The following is a 16,937-nucleotide window of genomic DNA, read 5'->3' as shown; positions in this document are numbered from 1 at the left end:
CGGGGGGGCTGAGGTCAGAAGTCAGAACATCTGTGCCAATCATGTCACTTTTAATTATTGATCTTCGGTGACTACTGGGGACAGTGGGGGCAGCCGTCTATTAAGTTTACAAGAGGGAGGGGGCATTGGAATTATCTAAATATGTATTTACATTTAGTTGGATAAGCATCATTGGGTACACCAAATCCCGGTTGTTGTCAAAGTGGACCTCAAGCAGGCTCTTATGTGTAGTGGCATATAGTAGTGGTATAATGCCTGGATAAAGTGGGTGACGCAAAATAGTTATTTGTTTTACAAGGGGGCAAAGTTGTTGTTTAACCGCACGTGCCAATATTGAAACCCGAGTAAGCAAAAGATTCCAATATTGAACCGCGAGCGTAGCGAGTGGTTCAAAAAGTGGAATCTTGAGCGTTGCGAGGGTTTCAAGGCACGTAGGTTAAACAAACTTTGCCACCGAGTGAAACACAAAAATTTTCACCACACCAACACGAACAAAATACGGACTATAAAACATCGAACTAAATCAAATCCAGCAATCTATTCCATGTTTATGACTCAAAATAATTATTCATAGGTAAATTAAATTCTACCAGCCAGCTCAAGGCATCAAGTTAAAATTTGTATGAAATTACTTTGCACTCTTGTGGATAAAACGCAATTTTGCTATCCGTTTTCGAATAGCAAAATTGATCTTTACCAGTTGGTGCGGTGAAAAAATATACAATATCGATGGAGTTGTATCAAGGCAGAGGGTGCAACTTGTGCTGTAGATACATCATCTAGAGGATCCACACCATCATTCATGAACATGTAGCATGTAAAGAAATAAAGGCCACTGCTATGAGGACTCTTTTTCCCAGTCAAAAAAAGAAACGTTGGTCACGAGTGAAGACGTATTTAGTATAGGCGCAGATGTCTTTGTATATGTATTTAGGATAGGCCATTGCCCCGACTATGACTATAAATAATTTCTCCAAACTTTTATATATTATAATCTTTGTCAGCCCAATAATCTTATCTGTAGCAAAAATAGGATCGTGATGCTGAAAAGACAAGCAAAACAGATGGTGCAATTAAATTATAAGGTGTATGTGAAACCCGTTGCGGTCAGGCTGGCGTAAAAACCCAGATTATGTACCTACCGATATAGGGGCCGAACACATCGATGGCTCCTATGCTGTGCCATGTACCTAAATAAATAATAGTAAAGAGGATCCAGTACATAAATAGTATACCTAGAGGAATAAGACAGGGAATGCAAGTTATTTGTAGTGAAATCTAACGTCAGTCAATCACGCGTCGAATAGCGTAAATTATCAGTACCACTACTCGACACTAGGTGCTAACAGTGTTGCGTCTGTAAAACAGTTTACAACTTATATTACAAGCAGAAGGAATTGAAAACAGAGTACTGATTAATACTATTGTAATATTAGCTAAAATTGTTGAGCATTAGACATTTTGTTCGTCGCGACATCTATTGACAAGTAGCAGTACTGATAATTAACGGTAGTTGACGCATGATTGATTACGCTAGATCTCACTACAAAAAAACTTGCATTTACTGATGTATGGAGTTTCAACTCTCCCCTTACTTATTCCTATAATATATGATAAATAAGAGAATATACCTGTGGAGTATATTATATATATATATATAACACCCATTGACGAGGAAATCGCGACACGAAAATGGAGATGGATTGGACACACTCTTCGGAGAGGGGGAAGAAATAATGCGAGCATTGCTTTCGATTGGAAACCGCAGAATGCAAGCCGTGGCCCCGGGCGCCCTGTTCACTCATGGAAGCGGTCCGTCGAAAATGAGCTACGAGCGGCTGGTCTGAGCTGGAGCGAGGCCACGAAGGTCGCTGAAGATAGAAAGGCGTGGCGCGAGCTTGTGAAGGCCCTTTGCACCTCTAGGGTGCTTTAGGACTACAACAAGAGAATTACTGTCAAAGTAAAATGTGGTCAGAGCGCGTATACTCCCATCTCACGATGTGTCGTAGCGTTGGATTTAACCATTTTGACGTTTGTTCTAGTCATTTAATTTTAAACTGTAAGATTATAAAGATGCGTTGTTTTAAGTATGATGGCCAGTATTTTGCCGCTACCGAATAAAGGGTTAAACTTTCGAACCTCCCTTTCGAACCTTTTGAGCAACCCTTCGTTTTTTAAAGTCGTATCGTAACCTACAAATTTCTCGTTTCAGTCCCCAATACGTGCTCAATGCACAAATATTAAATCAAAGGAAATGCATAACTATAATAACAGAGAAGTGCATTATGTGTTATATTGTGACGTTAAATAAAAGTAGGTAAGTCTATTGCAATCGATTAGCTTCACCGGTAACCATATCTTTTTCACGCGTCGCATCGTAACCACGGTCATCTATATAAATTTCTCGAGTCGAATCGGTCCTAAGTATCTACTTTCTGTCTCTGCAATGCTTTGTGTCGGTTCAAGAACTTGCGACAGGCTTATTCCATACAAATCGCTCGGCGTGTCCTATCTCCTTCCTTCCTACATCACGATGAAATAAAAACCGGCCAAGAGCGTGTCGGGCCACGCTCAGTGTAGGGTTCCGCAGTTTTCCGTATTTTTCTCAAAAATTACTAAACCTATCAAGTTCAAAACAATTTTCCTAGAAAGTCTTTATAAAGTTCTACTTTTGTGATTTTTTTCATATTTTTTATTTAAACATATCATATCGTTTATTGATTCCAAAATGTAAACTCGCCAAGTCTCGGAAGTATTTCAGTGTCATTGGGGCCAAATTCTACGACTCAATTCCACCCGAAATATTAGAAATACAGAGCGATAGACTGTTCGCAAACAAACTTAAATCTTTTTTAACAAACCTCGCGTGCTACGACGTAGATGAATTTGTTGGTAGCAGTCGATGACCTAAAACTAGAATATTAATGTATCTACCTACTTATTTATGTAAAACACTAATAATAATAATAAGTGCCTAATTTAAACTTAATTAAAAGTTAAGTAAGAACATTGACATTGACATGTAAAATATATTATTTTATCAATAAATAAATGAATGAATGAATATGGTTCAGAAGTTAGAGGGGGGGGGGGGACACTTTTTTCCTTCAGGAGCGATTATTTCCGAAAATATTAATATTATCAAAAAAACGATTTTAGTAAACCCTTATTCATTTTTAAATACCTATCCAACAATATATCACACGTTGGGTTTGGAATGAAAAAAAAAATCAGTCCCCAGTTTACATGTACGGGGGGTACCCTAATAAAACATTTTTTTCCACTTTTTATTTTATCACTTTGTCGGCGTGATTGATATACATATTGGTACCAGGCAGGCAATTATGGTCGCGCGATAAGTGATAAAATAGCAGGCCGTCCCTATCGCACTATTTCTATGCGATAGGGACGGCCTGATATTTTATCGTCTATCGCGCGACCATGCTTCCCGTACAGATTTCAGCTTTCTAGTGCTAATAGATCAAGAGCCCAGGCCCGCCAGACCTTCCTCAAATTCTCAAGGATGAAACTTTGGGACAATGTAGAGTTCACATCGGCGTTTAATGTGTGCATATTTTCTAGTTCGGCCCATCGGCCAATTTTTTGCTATCAAGTGATGAACGTGAAAAAAAAAAGTGCTTACTTTCCTTAAATTCTCAAGGCTGATTTTTATATATGTGTTAGATAGGCTTGTGCCGTTTCGTTCGTTGATCAGAGCGCTCCGATCTCGTTCAATCGCTCCCACGAACTAGTTCGCTCTTTTAGGTCTTTTGCTCATTTAGTTCAGCCAGACCAGCGACCACTGCGGTCGGAAAGATCAGAACGAATGGGACCGAATAGTGTCAAATGATACGAATAGTCCACAGATAGTAACATTCCGGGCCCAAAGGTTGTAAGTAACCGAAGTTTAATATGAAAACTTGACGTTTTTTTGTTGCTCTGCTAATTAGCTCTCGCTTTCGGTCGGCGCAGTCACACTCGTTCTCGATCCAAACCGCTCGCGCAGCTCGCGCTCGCCGATCCTATACTGAACTAAATGAGCAAAGACCGAATCTCAGAGCCTGGAAAGATTCAGTTCATTTCGGTCATTGATGGGATTTTATTCCTAACAGTTCATAGTTCGTGAACGACACAAGCCTAGTGTTAGAGCACGTTGTTAGAAATTGGTTATCATCAATGCCAGACCGTTTCCGCCGGCCATAACTTTTACTAGACGCGACAAAGTTGGCAAAAAACGACTCTAACTTACATCATTTTCTCAAGCCTGATTTTGATATAATATGATACGCAGGGACCTGTAACTAGACCGTTTGTAAGCAGCCAGACCAATCGGATGGACCTAACCATCCGCCAGACCGACTTAAAGTTTCGATATGAGCATTAGTAGAATTGAAATATTCCGGGTCTATAAAAGCTAAAAACTTGAATTTTCTACATTAAGCTACGTGTATATTGTATACTTGACGTAATAAGCGACTTTCAAAAATTTTACTTCTAAGGAAATAAAAAAATGAAAGTTTATATGTGGTGCAACATTAATTTTAAGCTATGAATTTTATTTACACTGCGTAAGTACATGTGTATTTTATTACAAATATAACTTTTACCAGACGCGACAAAGTTGGCAAAAAACGACTAATGACCGTTCAAATTTTGTATAGTGACTTTTGAGGTCATATTATTGAACAACTTTTATCATGGAACCAATGCAGGCGCTCTACGTGTCGCGCCTGCACTACTCCGCCGGGGCCGATGAGGTGGTGGAGTACGTTCGCCAGAAAACTGGCTACTCGCTGAGGGTGTTCCAGCTGCAGTCGCGCCACTACGTGCACTTCAGCTCGTTTGTAGTACGCGTGCCGCGGCCGCTGCAGGACACCATCGCGAGCGCAGACTTCTGGCCGAAGGGCGTGGTGTTTCGGCGGTTCCGGGGCAACCTGCCGAACCCTACGCCGAGTCAGACGACGCAACGGAGCCACGCTGTTACGTCGTCGCCTAAATAGAATATTGTTTTTTTTTTCTCTCTTTTGTATTTTTTAGTATGTGATATATATATTGTTCTTTTTTTATTTTTAGTTTCACAGTGCCTTAGTTTTTACTGTTATGCTGTGTAACTTATTTGAATAATAAATAAATAAATAAAAATAAATAATGCTGAAATTGCAAAAAAATGGCTGTCTCATACATTTCGACTGTCATGATGCCGCTCATTTCTATGGAACAGCCAAATTGTTTTTCGCGATTTCAGCATTGGTTCCATAATTAAAGTTGTTCATTATGACCTCAAAAGTCACTATGCAAAATTTGAATGGTATTTTTTATTTCACCATGTATTTTGAGAAATAAATATCTTAAACCATATGTATATCTGTGCATAATACGGTTATAGATCCTGTTATAAATAATTTAAATATCCATACTAATATTATAAATGGGAAAGTGTGTGTGTCTGTTTGTTTGTCCTTCACGGCAAAACGGAGCGACGAATTGTCGTGAATTTTTAAGTGGAGATAGTTGAAGGGATGGAGAGTGTCATAGGCTACTTTTGTCTCTTTCTAATGCGAGCGAAGCTCCGGGCAAAAGCTATTTATTTATAAGCCTAGCGTCACGCCGTCATCCCGTGTGTATCGACCCTAAGATCATGTACGAGCCTTTTTATTTAAAGCACACCTTGTTTACAAACTTCCAAAACCTTTCACGTGATACTTTCCTTTTGTTTTGTTGGTAAATTTAATGACTACTAAATATTTCGGGTATGTACCTATTCTTTTTTTTGTACCAATTCTAATTATTCAATTAAATGAAATCCGGCCAAGGGTAAGTCGAACTTGCCCACCGAGAATTCCTTACAAATAGAAATTATTTTCATATTTTTTTATTTGTTTATATTTTTATTTTAGAAAAAATATAGGGTAAATTGCCAATAACTGGCCGGCCTATACCAATAATTTAATTTATTTTATTTAATTTGGAAATAAAAAAATCTATTACTATTAGATAGATAGACAGATCTTTATTGTTCAACCGTGTTACACAGGTGTTCGTTACATTAGTAACGCCGTGGCTTGCGTGGGCGACGGTCGCGCGATGGTCGCGCGACGGCGATGCGACGCATACGAAATCAAACCTTATCGATATGGAAGTATGAGACGCGACGGCGACGGTCGCGCGACCGTCGCCCACGCAAGACACGGCGTAAGTTACAATTACAACGGTGACCCAATTCGGGTATACAATTATCACTTAAAGCTAAAAAACTACACTAGATATACATTATTAGCAATCAGGTTATATTAGTAACTCTAACTTTGATTTTATGCTAAAGTGAATTTTATTCTTTACATTTTACAAATGTACAAAATTCATTTTTAGTACACGGGGGCCAGTTATTGGGAATTTTACTTGTTCCTATAAGTTTTTTTGCGGCCCTATCGCTTTTTAATAAATAATAAATAAATAATTAATATTGGGGACACCTTACACAGATCAACTTAGCCCCAAACTAAGCAAAGCTTGTATTATGGGTGCTAAGCGACGATATACATACTTATATACATAGAAAACATCCACGAGTCCATGACTCAGGAACAAATATCTGTGCTCATCACACAAATAAATGCCCATACTGGGATTCGAACCCAGGACCGCGGCTTAGCAGACAGGGTCACTACCGACTGAGCCAGACCGATCGTCAACTTATAAGTTTTGCGTGAACTTATAAGTTTTGAAGTGATGCAACTGCAAAATGCAACTGTTGTCTTTAGTATAATTATTACCTACTCTTATTTTTGTATCTTGCACGCGATATGTAGAAAAAAACAGGCAAATTGCGAGTCGGACTTGCTCATAGAAGGTTCCGCACAAATTAAAATAATTTGTTATCTATTTTTATTTTCAATTTAAAACAACTTAACGTGTAAAGACAATAATTAGGTACGCAAATTTCATAGTTCTAAATGAAAGTGAGAAGTCACTTCCAGTGGACAGAAACAAGGCAATTCTTCAAAAAAGAGCATAATAATAAAAAAAAGTATATTCAAATTTATTCAAGTACTCATTATGTTATCTAAAATCCATCTCAAATATTCCACTGATGAAGAGTAGACTCCTGGCTTCTTGATGCCGCAAATCGTTGGGCCGAAAGACACCACCCCGATCAGATAGTTCTTTGGTCCATCGTCGTTGTCATATACCTGAAATAAAGTCATGTAATCAATCTTTTACAAATTAAACATTTTAATTAGTAATAGTAAAACACTTTTTTGCTAAGCCGTCCTAGCCAAGTGACAATCGTTCTCGCTCAGGGGGGCGATTTTTGAATCTCGCATACGGGATTTTGTCACTAAAATACCGGTTGAAAACGGTTTGCTTATTATTTTCAGTGACAATTTTCTGAATTCGAACGCGTGAGTCTCAAAAATCGGCCCGCAAGGGATAGATTTTTGAATTTCGAACGGACGAATTCGCCATTCGAAAGTCTGTGGAAAACGTCGTAATGCTACCCAGTAAATAATTTTAAAACTAGTGGTAATGACCACTCGTTTTCGATTCTGTTAGTAGAATTTAAATCACTAGTAGTGGAGATATTATTGAACGAATTTCACGAAATCGAATGGCCGAGATTCAAAAATCGGCCCCCAGTGGCGTATCGCAGTTATCTCTCTATCGCTGATGAGCCAGTTAGGCACGTTTTGTTCGCCATGGAGTGTGAACGATTCTCAATTTGGTTAGGCCACCAAAAAAAAAATTAAAACAGAAAACAACATGCGAGAAATACGTCATTAGTTCAACGGAAAACTTATCCCTTACTGGACTCTCAGTAGATTTCTTGCACTCAAAGCTGGTTTATAGCAGCATATTAGCGAATCCAGAGATCAGCTAAATTTTCAAACATAGGTAGATAGGTATTGACTCGTCCCAAGGTATACATTTTGAAACTTGTTCTAATCCACCAGAAACATTAAAATAACGATGCCATCGAGCTTAGAAATAAATGAATAGTGGAAAAATTACATTCTGGAATGAGACTGCAGGAACTCGCGGCTACTTGTTCATTAGCCCAGTACCCTTCCATTCAGTCTTTTAGCAGCCCAACCTTCACCTACCAGGCGTAATAAAAATATGGAACGTACGTGACATAACTACATTATTGTTTTTTACTATCTTTGTAAAATAGCAGTCAGCTCTCGCCATAGCAACTAACTATACCTTGCTTTCCTTTTGCATGAAAACACCATAATATGTATGTGGGCCTATAAGGAAGGCACCCTAGCGACATCTATCGTAAAACGTTACATCTGTTAACTGTGGTTCATGCGACTGGCCCTTAATCTCGAACGCCACCCCAATCAAGTAGCATGCTGACTTATATATTACTGACAATATTTGATTGGTATACTAAGATGATTATACCTTCATAAAGAAGTCGACTGGCGGCATTCTATACCATGAAGTCCACATGGCTTATGACCGCATTCAGTTTGTGGTCGCGATCCTCAGCATCGAGGGAACGAGGAAGAAGAATACCTTCATAACGGGTCCTCCGGAATCGCCTCCACACGCGTCCTTATTCTGAATGGCGCCAGCACAAATCTGCATAGCCGTCATCTTGAACGCCTTTCCGAACAGGTTGCATGCAGACTTCTCCACTACTGGTATCTGCAAGTTTTAGTAAAAGGTAAAAGATTTATTCGTTTTCGGCCCAAAAATCTGGAACTTCTTAGATTCAATGGGCAGAAGTAAGGACATGTAAACACAAAGGGCCGTCACAATAGATCACAGCTGGTAGACGTGACGCGGAATGGCCCACACTACCCCAACAATAAAAATAAAATGTGCAAGTTTATTTGGCTTTTTGGTCTTAATCACTTCCGCATAATCTACCTATCATCTAGACAGTTTTGAGGTAATTGCAGTGAATTTTGTTGACATTTTCACACATTTCAAGCAGAAGGAACAGTTACGGGAATCCAGGGTGTTCTCGACTCGTTCAGAAAATCTACACATATTTTGAATGATATTATACAATTAGAAACCGTTATACTTATCGATAACTCAATGACGAAAAGGGCAAACCAAACGAGCAAAAGAAATAAAAATAAGGAAGGATAAATATAATGCAAATAGGTACGAGTAGGTATTAGTAAAAATTCGAGTAATTGTGACGTAAAGAAAGATTCCCAACGTACACAATAGTACACATATTATACAGTTGTATCTGGTTCATTATACTAGAATTTTGACCGAGCGTTAGCGCAGGTGTCTGTTCCAGCTTGAACACAAATGTTTGTGTGAATTTTATCCCCTGTATATAAAGCATAGTTAACATAGTATTGGCACGCGTTTAGCGACGAATAAAAAAAATATATTTAAAAAATAAAAAAAACTGATAATCACATCTTAATTTTAATACGTTGATAACTCTATATTAGAAATTTGGTTGATCTAACTTTTTGCGTTTGTAAGTTATTGATGATGGACGTTGACCGGCGAAAATGCACTGTGAACAAATACGTGAAAAATCCCCTTGGTCTGGGTCAATGATTGCTAAATTGTTGAATTTCCAGAAAACTACTAGGCAATAATTGTTGCCCAAATCATTATTTCATTAAAGGACAATTAAATAATAGTGGCAAAATAATTCAAAATATCCACTCCTTGCGGTCCACACGGAATCAACAGACATTTTTTGTCAAGATGAAAATCTTGTTCAGAGGATGATGAATACTATTTTCAGAAAAGTCCGTAATTTTGTGCATAAACATACTGAATGATTGAAATATATGTGACACGCTATAAATTAATAAACAATCTTTTATATTCTGCAATAAAAAATATTGTTTACTTTTTTCTTTTCATTTAAAAATTAAATTCCTCCCATCGCGTACCAATTCTAAATTAACTATGCTTTATTCACCTTTCCTACCAGACTCACGTAAAATGTTTTCATGTCGATTTAATTTTTGGAGACATTTCAAAATGGCGGAGTTTCCCTGCTCTTTCTCAGTGGCCTATATTTTACAATAGGTGACAGTTTCCGCCCGACAGTGACACTTCGCCGTTCATTGCCCGTGTTCAATTGCCCGGTCAGTGTCAAGTGTCAATATTAGGACAGTGTCAGTGTGTGTATCGCCAATATCGCCATAGATTAAATATAACAAGATCATACCATCCCATACATTAAAATGCGACCGTCTAAGACCGCGCTTACACTTCACCACACATAGATGGCGCCACAAAGAAAATGTCTTGTAGCTTTCGATTATACTTGTAGATGGCGTTAAGTGTCACTTTTGACATAGATTTACGGCTCGGAATTGACACTTAATGCCAATCTACAAATAATCGGTGGCAACAAGGCATTTTTTGTGGCGCCATCTATGTGTGGTGGAGTGTAAGTGCGTTCGTAGGCGGTCGCATTTTAATGTATGGCATGGTATGATCTTGTTACATTTAATTTATGATATCGCAGTAATGAAGTAGCCCGCAGCCCGCAGGTCGTCTGGTTCATTTTGCCTCAGCCGGCAACTGTCAGCATTTGACCCAGTGGTAGGGGTGCCAGCTGCTCATTGTACAGCACATATTGTCACGTAATCTGTATGAACTTGGCTTGACACGGTACCGCGTGTCTAGATAAAGTGTGCCCCTTACCTGGACGTATTGCAAGATCTTTGCACGCTCTTCAGTGGTCATGTTCATCTTGCCCCAGCCGGCCACTGTCAGCATTTCACCCAGGGGCAGCGGCGATAGTTGCTCGTCACTGAATGGAAGGCAGATTGGCGACACGTACTCTAATAAAAATATAATATACTTAGGTAAAATACAAACTATTGACCCAATTAAACGCAGGATGATAATATTGATAAGAGGAAAGACACGGACACCAAGATGTTGTGGCGACTGATCTATTGAAATTGTTGGGTGGTCGCAAAGACTCACGGATTATTTCAGGATTTTTAGGCGCTCAAAGTTGTTGGTCACCGTTTATGAATATAAAGTTAGTAATTGTATCAATGATTTGCTTTTAAGGCGGTCCCCCGTTTGAATGCCCTCGCTCGATCGCACTTACTTCCTCTCCCATACCCTTCCTCACCTGTTATACGATACGTCGATCGAGACCTCGATACGTACAAGTCGCCGATAGCAGCGAGCGTTCTAAAGTAGCCCCTTAATCTATGTAGTGTTTTGAGAATGAAATAAATAGGTCATTGGTAGGTATTTAACCATCTTTTTATGAGGACTATACCTCTACATATACTTATGGATTTAAAAGGTGACGTTCAGATGGCCAAGTTATCCAACTAATTATTCATCGTTATAAAATTACCGTCTCGGCGTATCGGGCCGCAAGTCGAGTACCACCGATTTCGAATACCTATACGAGTATTCACCATGCAACTGCACAGGACTGTCCAAAGTGATGATAGCGATGTAATTCTGGAAGGAAGGGTTGTTGAAATTGGCGTGGGGCCTGATGAGCTCCGGCTTCCGATGCACAGACGTGCAGCTGACAGTCCAGGTCTGTCTCCGTGCTGTCCTTGCACATATGGATGGATGACCTTTAGGGGAAAATGGATCTTACCACGTAACTGTACAGAAATATCCAAAAATCCAAAGTGCTATATTATGGGACGATGTTTTGATGAAATTGGTATGTGATCTGATGAGTTTAGGGTTCCGGATCCTGGACCTTCGTCGTCTAAAGGCTACCTATAAACATTTTCTAAATTGTTTACTAGAACGTTACCATGCAACTGCACAGGACTGTCCAAAGTTATGATATCGATGTCGTTCTGGAAGGAAGGGTTGTTGAAATTGACGTGGGGTCTGATGAGCTTGGGCTTCCGATCCTGGACCTTCGGCGCGCAGACGTGCAGCTGACAGTCCGGTTCTGTCTCCGTGTTGTCCTTGCACAAATGGATGTTGACCTTTAGAGGAAAATGGATCTTACCACGTAACTGTACAGAAATATCCAAAGATCCAAAGTGTTTGTGTTCTGGGACGATGTTTTGATGAAATTGGTATGTGATCTGATGAGTTTAGGGTTCCGGATCCTGGACCTTCGTCGTCTAAAGGCTACCTATAAACATTTTCTAAATTGTTTACTAGAACGTTACCATGCAACTGCACAGGACTGTCCAAAGTGATGATAGCGATGTCGTTCTGGAAGGAAGGGTTGTTGAAATTGGCGTGGGGCCTGATGAGCTTCGGCTTCCGATCCTGGACCTTCGGCGCGCAGACGTGAAGCTGACAGTCCGGGTCTGTCTCCGTGTTGTGTTCACCTAGGCGAATGAAGGACCTTAGGCGAGAAAAGGAATCTTATAAGTATAAGGTATGATTTTTATATGTCCTTTGCGGGTCTATCGAAATATTCGAAATCTCTTGAATGTGCCGAAAATCGGGGAGTGAGAGCGGCTCTTAAGCGACTATAGTGTTAATAAGAAGGTAATTATTAATAATCAGTGCGCGTAGCACAGCAGTTCGATAAACTTTATCGCATCGGTGCGCCCCAATCGTACTTACGAATAGTGCGAAAAGAAAAGGATGGCCTGACGTTATACATATCGTTTATCACGCGACCATGATGCCTGCAATTTTTTTCATGTGAAATGGATAAATGTAAATTACCTAATATCGTGACTTGCCAATGCGTGTCAATACATTTTTTTTTTCATTTCATTACAGGGGTTTTCCTATCGGTAATAAAGTGATATATCCTTCTATAACTACATCTATATAAGTAATAAGAAACGTATCCCAAGAAAACACATCGTCACTAAGGAAGTCGATTTACCTACCTACGCCTACGTACTGAATTAAATTTGTATAGGTATGTAAGCTAGCTACTTCCTTTTCATATTTATTTAATTACAATATTGCACTATTGTTACCGGGAAATGGTTGGCAATTAACTATGAGTGCAGTGACAAATTTACGTTCTTTATGGTTCAGGATATGTACATTTTCGCGGAACCCGGAACCAAGCTATGCGCACTATTTGCGTATGTCCCCTTTATATCCGGCAACCTTTTTTTATTGCTCTATAAAGTGAACCCATCAAATTACCTCTAATTTGTTGAATGTTCCGCATATAAGTATATAAATATAATAAGCATACAATTTACTTAATGGGTAACAAACTTAATTGTGTCAAGGATGCTGGCTACATTTCTTCGTTGTGTCATATTGCAGATACATAGGGCGAGAAAAAGTTAAAGCAGCGACCACACTGCTGCTTAAAAAATGGTGACGGTACGGAATCGCAGTGACGCTCGTGTCCGTACCGTTTTTACTGCATACTGCGTGCACACCGCTGCGTATTTTGAGCAGCGGTGTGGGACCGCTGCTCAAAATACACAGAAGGTACGGAAACGCAGTGACTTTCGCATGGGACACATCGTCCGTTTCCGTACCGTCGCCGTTTTTTGAGCAGCGGTGTGGTCGCACCTTAAATAGGTAAACTTACAGTTTTAAGCCAGAGTCCTCCTCGGTGATGCAGTGGGCGGCGGTGATCACATGTCTGTTGGTGATGAGCACGCCGCCGCACATCCAGTCTGTATCTGGCTCGTCTTCACCTATGTTGAAAAAATCCAATTTATTTCACATAATTATTAGTCTTACAACGTACCTACTGGACGAGCTTATTATACGGAAGATTGATACTCTCAACCATTATCATAATAACCTACATCGTGATTCCTACTTCATACATCTCTGTCTCTACAATAAATTCAAACTTTCATGTTAGGTTTCACCCGGGCATACCCGGGGCATTTAGTGATCCGAATATTTGGCAATGCACGGTGATCATGGGACTTTTCTAAAATAAATGTCCAGGGTACGTATACGTAAGTAGCCGAATAGCACAAAGGCTCACGAAACGAAACGCTCGTAGATATCTATCTCTAACGCTCTTGCTTATTGGCGCGACAGAGCCAGACTACCTTTTGCGGCGTTTCACTTCACGTTTGTCTCCGCTCTTGGTATACATACGCTAAAGTTTTAGAAAATTGTAGGAAAATTTAATAATTTAGTAATTCTAATTTATAATCCTATTTCAAACAACTGAATTACTGACTTGTATACCCGAGACGGGCTATCCATGGAAATTGCCCGAGTCCGGCGTTGAACCCGCCTATGATCCGGTCCGCAGCACTCTCTCCACACTCGAACTGTTGTAGCAACTTCCATGCTGGGTGGGACCTTATGATATCTAAGAAAACAGTAGTTTTTCAGCAGGTTGAACTGAGCTATTTGTCTACGTCATATTCCGGTAAATTTTATTTACACGCATGAAAATTTTTTGTCAAAAGTTTTGGTCCGGTTCGAAGGACCAATTTATGTACTCCTAATTCCTACAAAAAGGGCACACTTTACCTAGTGAAGGATTGACTATGAATTAAAAAACCAGTCGCAAATAAAGCCAATATATTATTAAAAAAAAAATCCCAAACCCTTATGTACATTCCCAATAAACATTTCAATATCGCGATGTAGAAATAGTGACAGTTGGTACAGCGGCATCTCTCATAACATTTGTTAAACATCTTAGTATGACACAGTATGAATTTCAGTTCCGAACAATCATTATGGCGATGATGATGAAACTGGGTTAAGAACGGTGGACTATAGGTATGAAGATTTGAAGAACATAATTATATTTATTTAACAAAGGTCACTTAAATGTTATACCTACTTTATTTTTATGTCTTTCCCATCACAGAAACCATTGGGTATTACGGACTTTTGACACTTCAATGTAATGTAAAGGCACAGTATAATAAAGAGTACTATCGTACAGTATGGCCACTCCCGCTCCCCGCTGAAAGTGCCGCCCACCCCCTCTCGGTTACCTCACAGTTACCGCCTGTCAAAAACGCGAACAGTCGACCTGTCATATGTCACTCATACAAGCATGGTACGCGTTCACCTACACGAGCTTAGACTGTGTGCTAGGAACGCGCCTCTTTCATATATTTGATCGCCAGTGTCGGAGGTGTGGTAAAGGCTACACCGAGCGGATGCTGCGGACTGTCCTTGTCCTTGCCCGTATCATGGGGCGCACCGCACGTGGAAGCAGCAACCGCCTGGGTGTAAGAATTATTTGAGAGTTGATGGAATTTACATAAATTATTGGATGAAAGTAATTTGAGCAATAACAAACAGTACTTTACTATAAAATTACTTTATCATTCCTGACCATATTACATATGCCAGGAAATATGGCTTTTGAGAAGGGAATGTACTTTATTAAGTAGTAACCAGTAAGGTGTGCAAAATGTATCTTAGCTGAAAACATAACGTGCACTTAAAGATCAAACTGTTCAATAAATTGCCAAACTTAACAACTTTCTTTTACCATCGAGGAAATACATACGGTCTGATTAAATAATAACATAATAAAAACTAATCGCGGCACTCGACATGCAAATTCCACGCAGCTGAAACATACTTCAGATTCCTCTGAAATGTATGTCAATATGCCAAGCATATTCAACGGATACGCAATATTATATGCATCAGGAAACTTACCATTATTACCAGCTAAAGTATAAACAAACTCTAAAACAACTAACACAGTGCACTTAATCATGATTACGAATATTAATTTAAAACCTAAACATTGTTCGTGACCGCGCGGTGTTACCAAACTCTCCTCACTACATGTAGAGTAATGGCGGTCTGTGGATAACCAATCCGACCCGGCGATAAAATAGGGCTTTAATCGAACGAAATGAGTTAACAAATCGTAAAACTAAATCGTCTGTGTTTGTACAAATTAGTTTTTAAAATATCGACCGGCGAACAGCAACGTGCTATTTAAAATAAATGAAAATTTGTAAAAGTGCACGCGCGCAGGCATGGCTATGTATTCTAAAATCAACAAGTTGAGCTGAATTCAGGCGTTATAAAACATTTATAAACATGATGTAATAACCCACACTAAATTCACTAGAAGTGATAAGGTGATTGATAACTCATCAAAGCAATACAAATAAATAAATATAGGTAGACATTCTCTCTTTTGACGCTGTGAAAATGCTCACTTTGAATTTTAAATTTACTCTGAAGTACCTAAATATCTTATGGTAAGAAAACCTGTGTTTTGTTTCCAGTCATGTGTTAAAGTGTAACCAATAAATCATGTTTATACAGCTAAAAGTGATTATATGTGAGCGTAGTGAGTACCGATTAAGAGCAATAAGAGGCAGCGCAATTCAAGAATCAAAAAGTCTCTTTCCCTCTTTCAGTTAAATATAAATGTAGGTACCTACATTTAACATTTCTGCTTAGAATAAATTTAAAAGTGGAAAATGACTGCCCTCGGTGAGACCATAGATGTAGTCTCTTTTCTCTGGTGAGACTTAAGCTCACGGGCTCCAGACTTTTGCGCTGTGCCAACTGAGCCACTGGGACTTCAACCAAGCCAGCAAATTTTTTCACCAAATAGATCAACGGGTCCTGTAGCGACATTTTATACCTACTGTAATAGCGTTATACTTAAACGGCAAACGGAGTTTCATCATTTAGTAAATTCACCAGGTCCTGTAGCCGAATGGCATTTCTGCGTCGCGAAACGCCACCGAAACGCCGCAGAAATGTAGTCTGGCTCTGTCGCGCCAATACGCAAGAGCGATAGAGATAGATAGCTACGAAAGTAGAGATGGGCGGCGGGAAAATACCCGGGGTAGATATCGGGTATTTACCGGGTATTTACCCAATCTACCCGATATTTACCTTTTCTACCCTAATGGGTGGGTATAAATAAATATTGTAATAAAATGGGTCATAAATTGAATTTAATCGTGAAAAAATGTTTTCTTGGTATTGTATAATATATTTATATTTTATTAATATAGTTCTATAAACATATATCGAAGTATTTGTATTGAATAAGGAATTTGTTAAATATCATTGACATGCTTGTGTGTTTGTTATCT

At 39.2% G+C, this 16,937-nt stretch overlaps 1 protein-coding gene across 1 annotated transcript; it reads right to left on the bottom strand.

Annotated features, from left to right (window-relative positions):
* Positions 1-7,015: 7,015 nt before the first annotated feature.
* LOC125233010 (CLIP domain-containing serine protease HP8-like) lies at positions 7,016-15,954 on the bottom strand. The gene is made up of 7 exons (XM_048138874.1): positions 15,529-15,954; positions 14,075-14,209; positions 13,463-13,571; positions 12,114-12,295; positions 10,648-10,787; positions 8,524-8,655; positions 7,016-7,190 (listed from the first exon to the last, which is right to left on the bottom strand). Exons 1-7 carry the CDS (start codon positions 15,587-15,589, stop codon positions 7,044-7,046), a joined length of 906 nt encoding a protein of 301 aa, XP_047994831.1. The 5' UTR covers positions 15,590-15,954; the 3' UTR covers positions 7,016-7,043.
* Between the last annotated feature and the right edge of the window lie 983 nt (positions 15,955-16,937).

This window comes from Leguminivora glycinivorella, chromosome 13 (assembly GCF_023078275.1).
Source record: "Leguminivora glycinivorella isolate SPB_JAAS2020 chromosome 13, LegGlyc_1.1, whole genome shotgun sequence".
Taxonomy (NCBI): Eukaryota; Metazoa; Arthropoda; class Insecta; order Lepidoptera; family Tortricidae; genus Leguminivora; species Leguminivora glycinivorella.
The sequence above is the reverse complement of the archived record's forward strand: the minus strand, read 5'-3'. Positions and strand labels throughout refer to the sequence as shown.

What these genes read in the sequence shown, in the direction of transcription:
- LOC125233010 (XM_048138874.1), bottom strand. Translation starts at nt 15,589, where the DNA reads ATGATTAAGTGCACTGTGTTAGTTGTTTTAGAGTTTGTTTATACTTTA. An exon ending in AGATCTTGCAATACGTCCAG is followed by an intron (nt 8,656 to 10,647) that starts GTAAGGGGCACA and finishes TAAAACTTGCAG; the next exon opens with ATACCAGTAGTGGAGAAGTC. An exon ending in CCGGAGGACCCGTTATGAAG is followed by an intron (nt 7,191 to 8,523) that starts GTATTCTTCTTC and finishes ACTTTATTTCAG; the next exon opens with GTATATGACAACGACGATGG.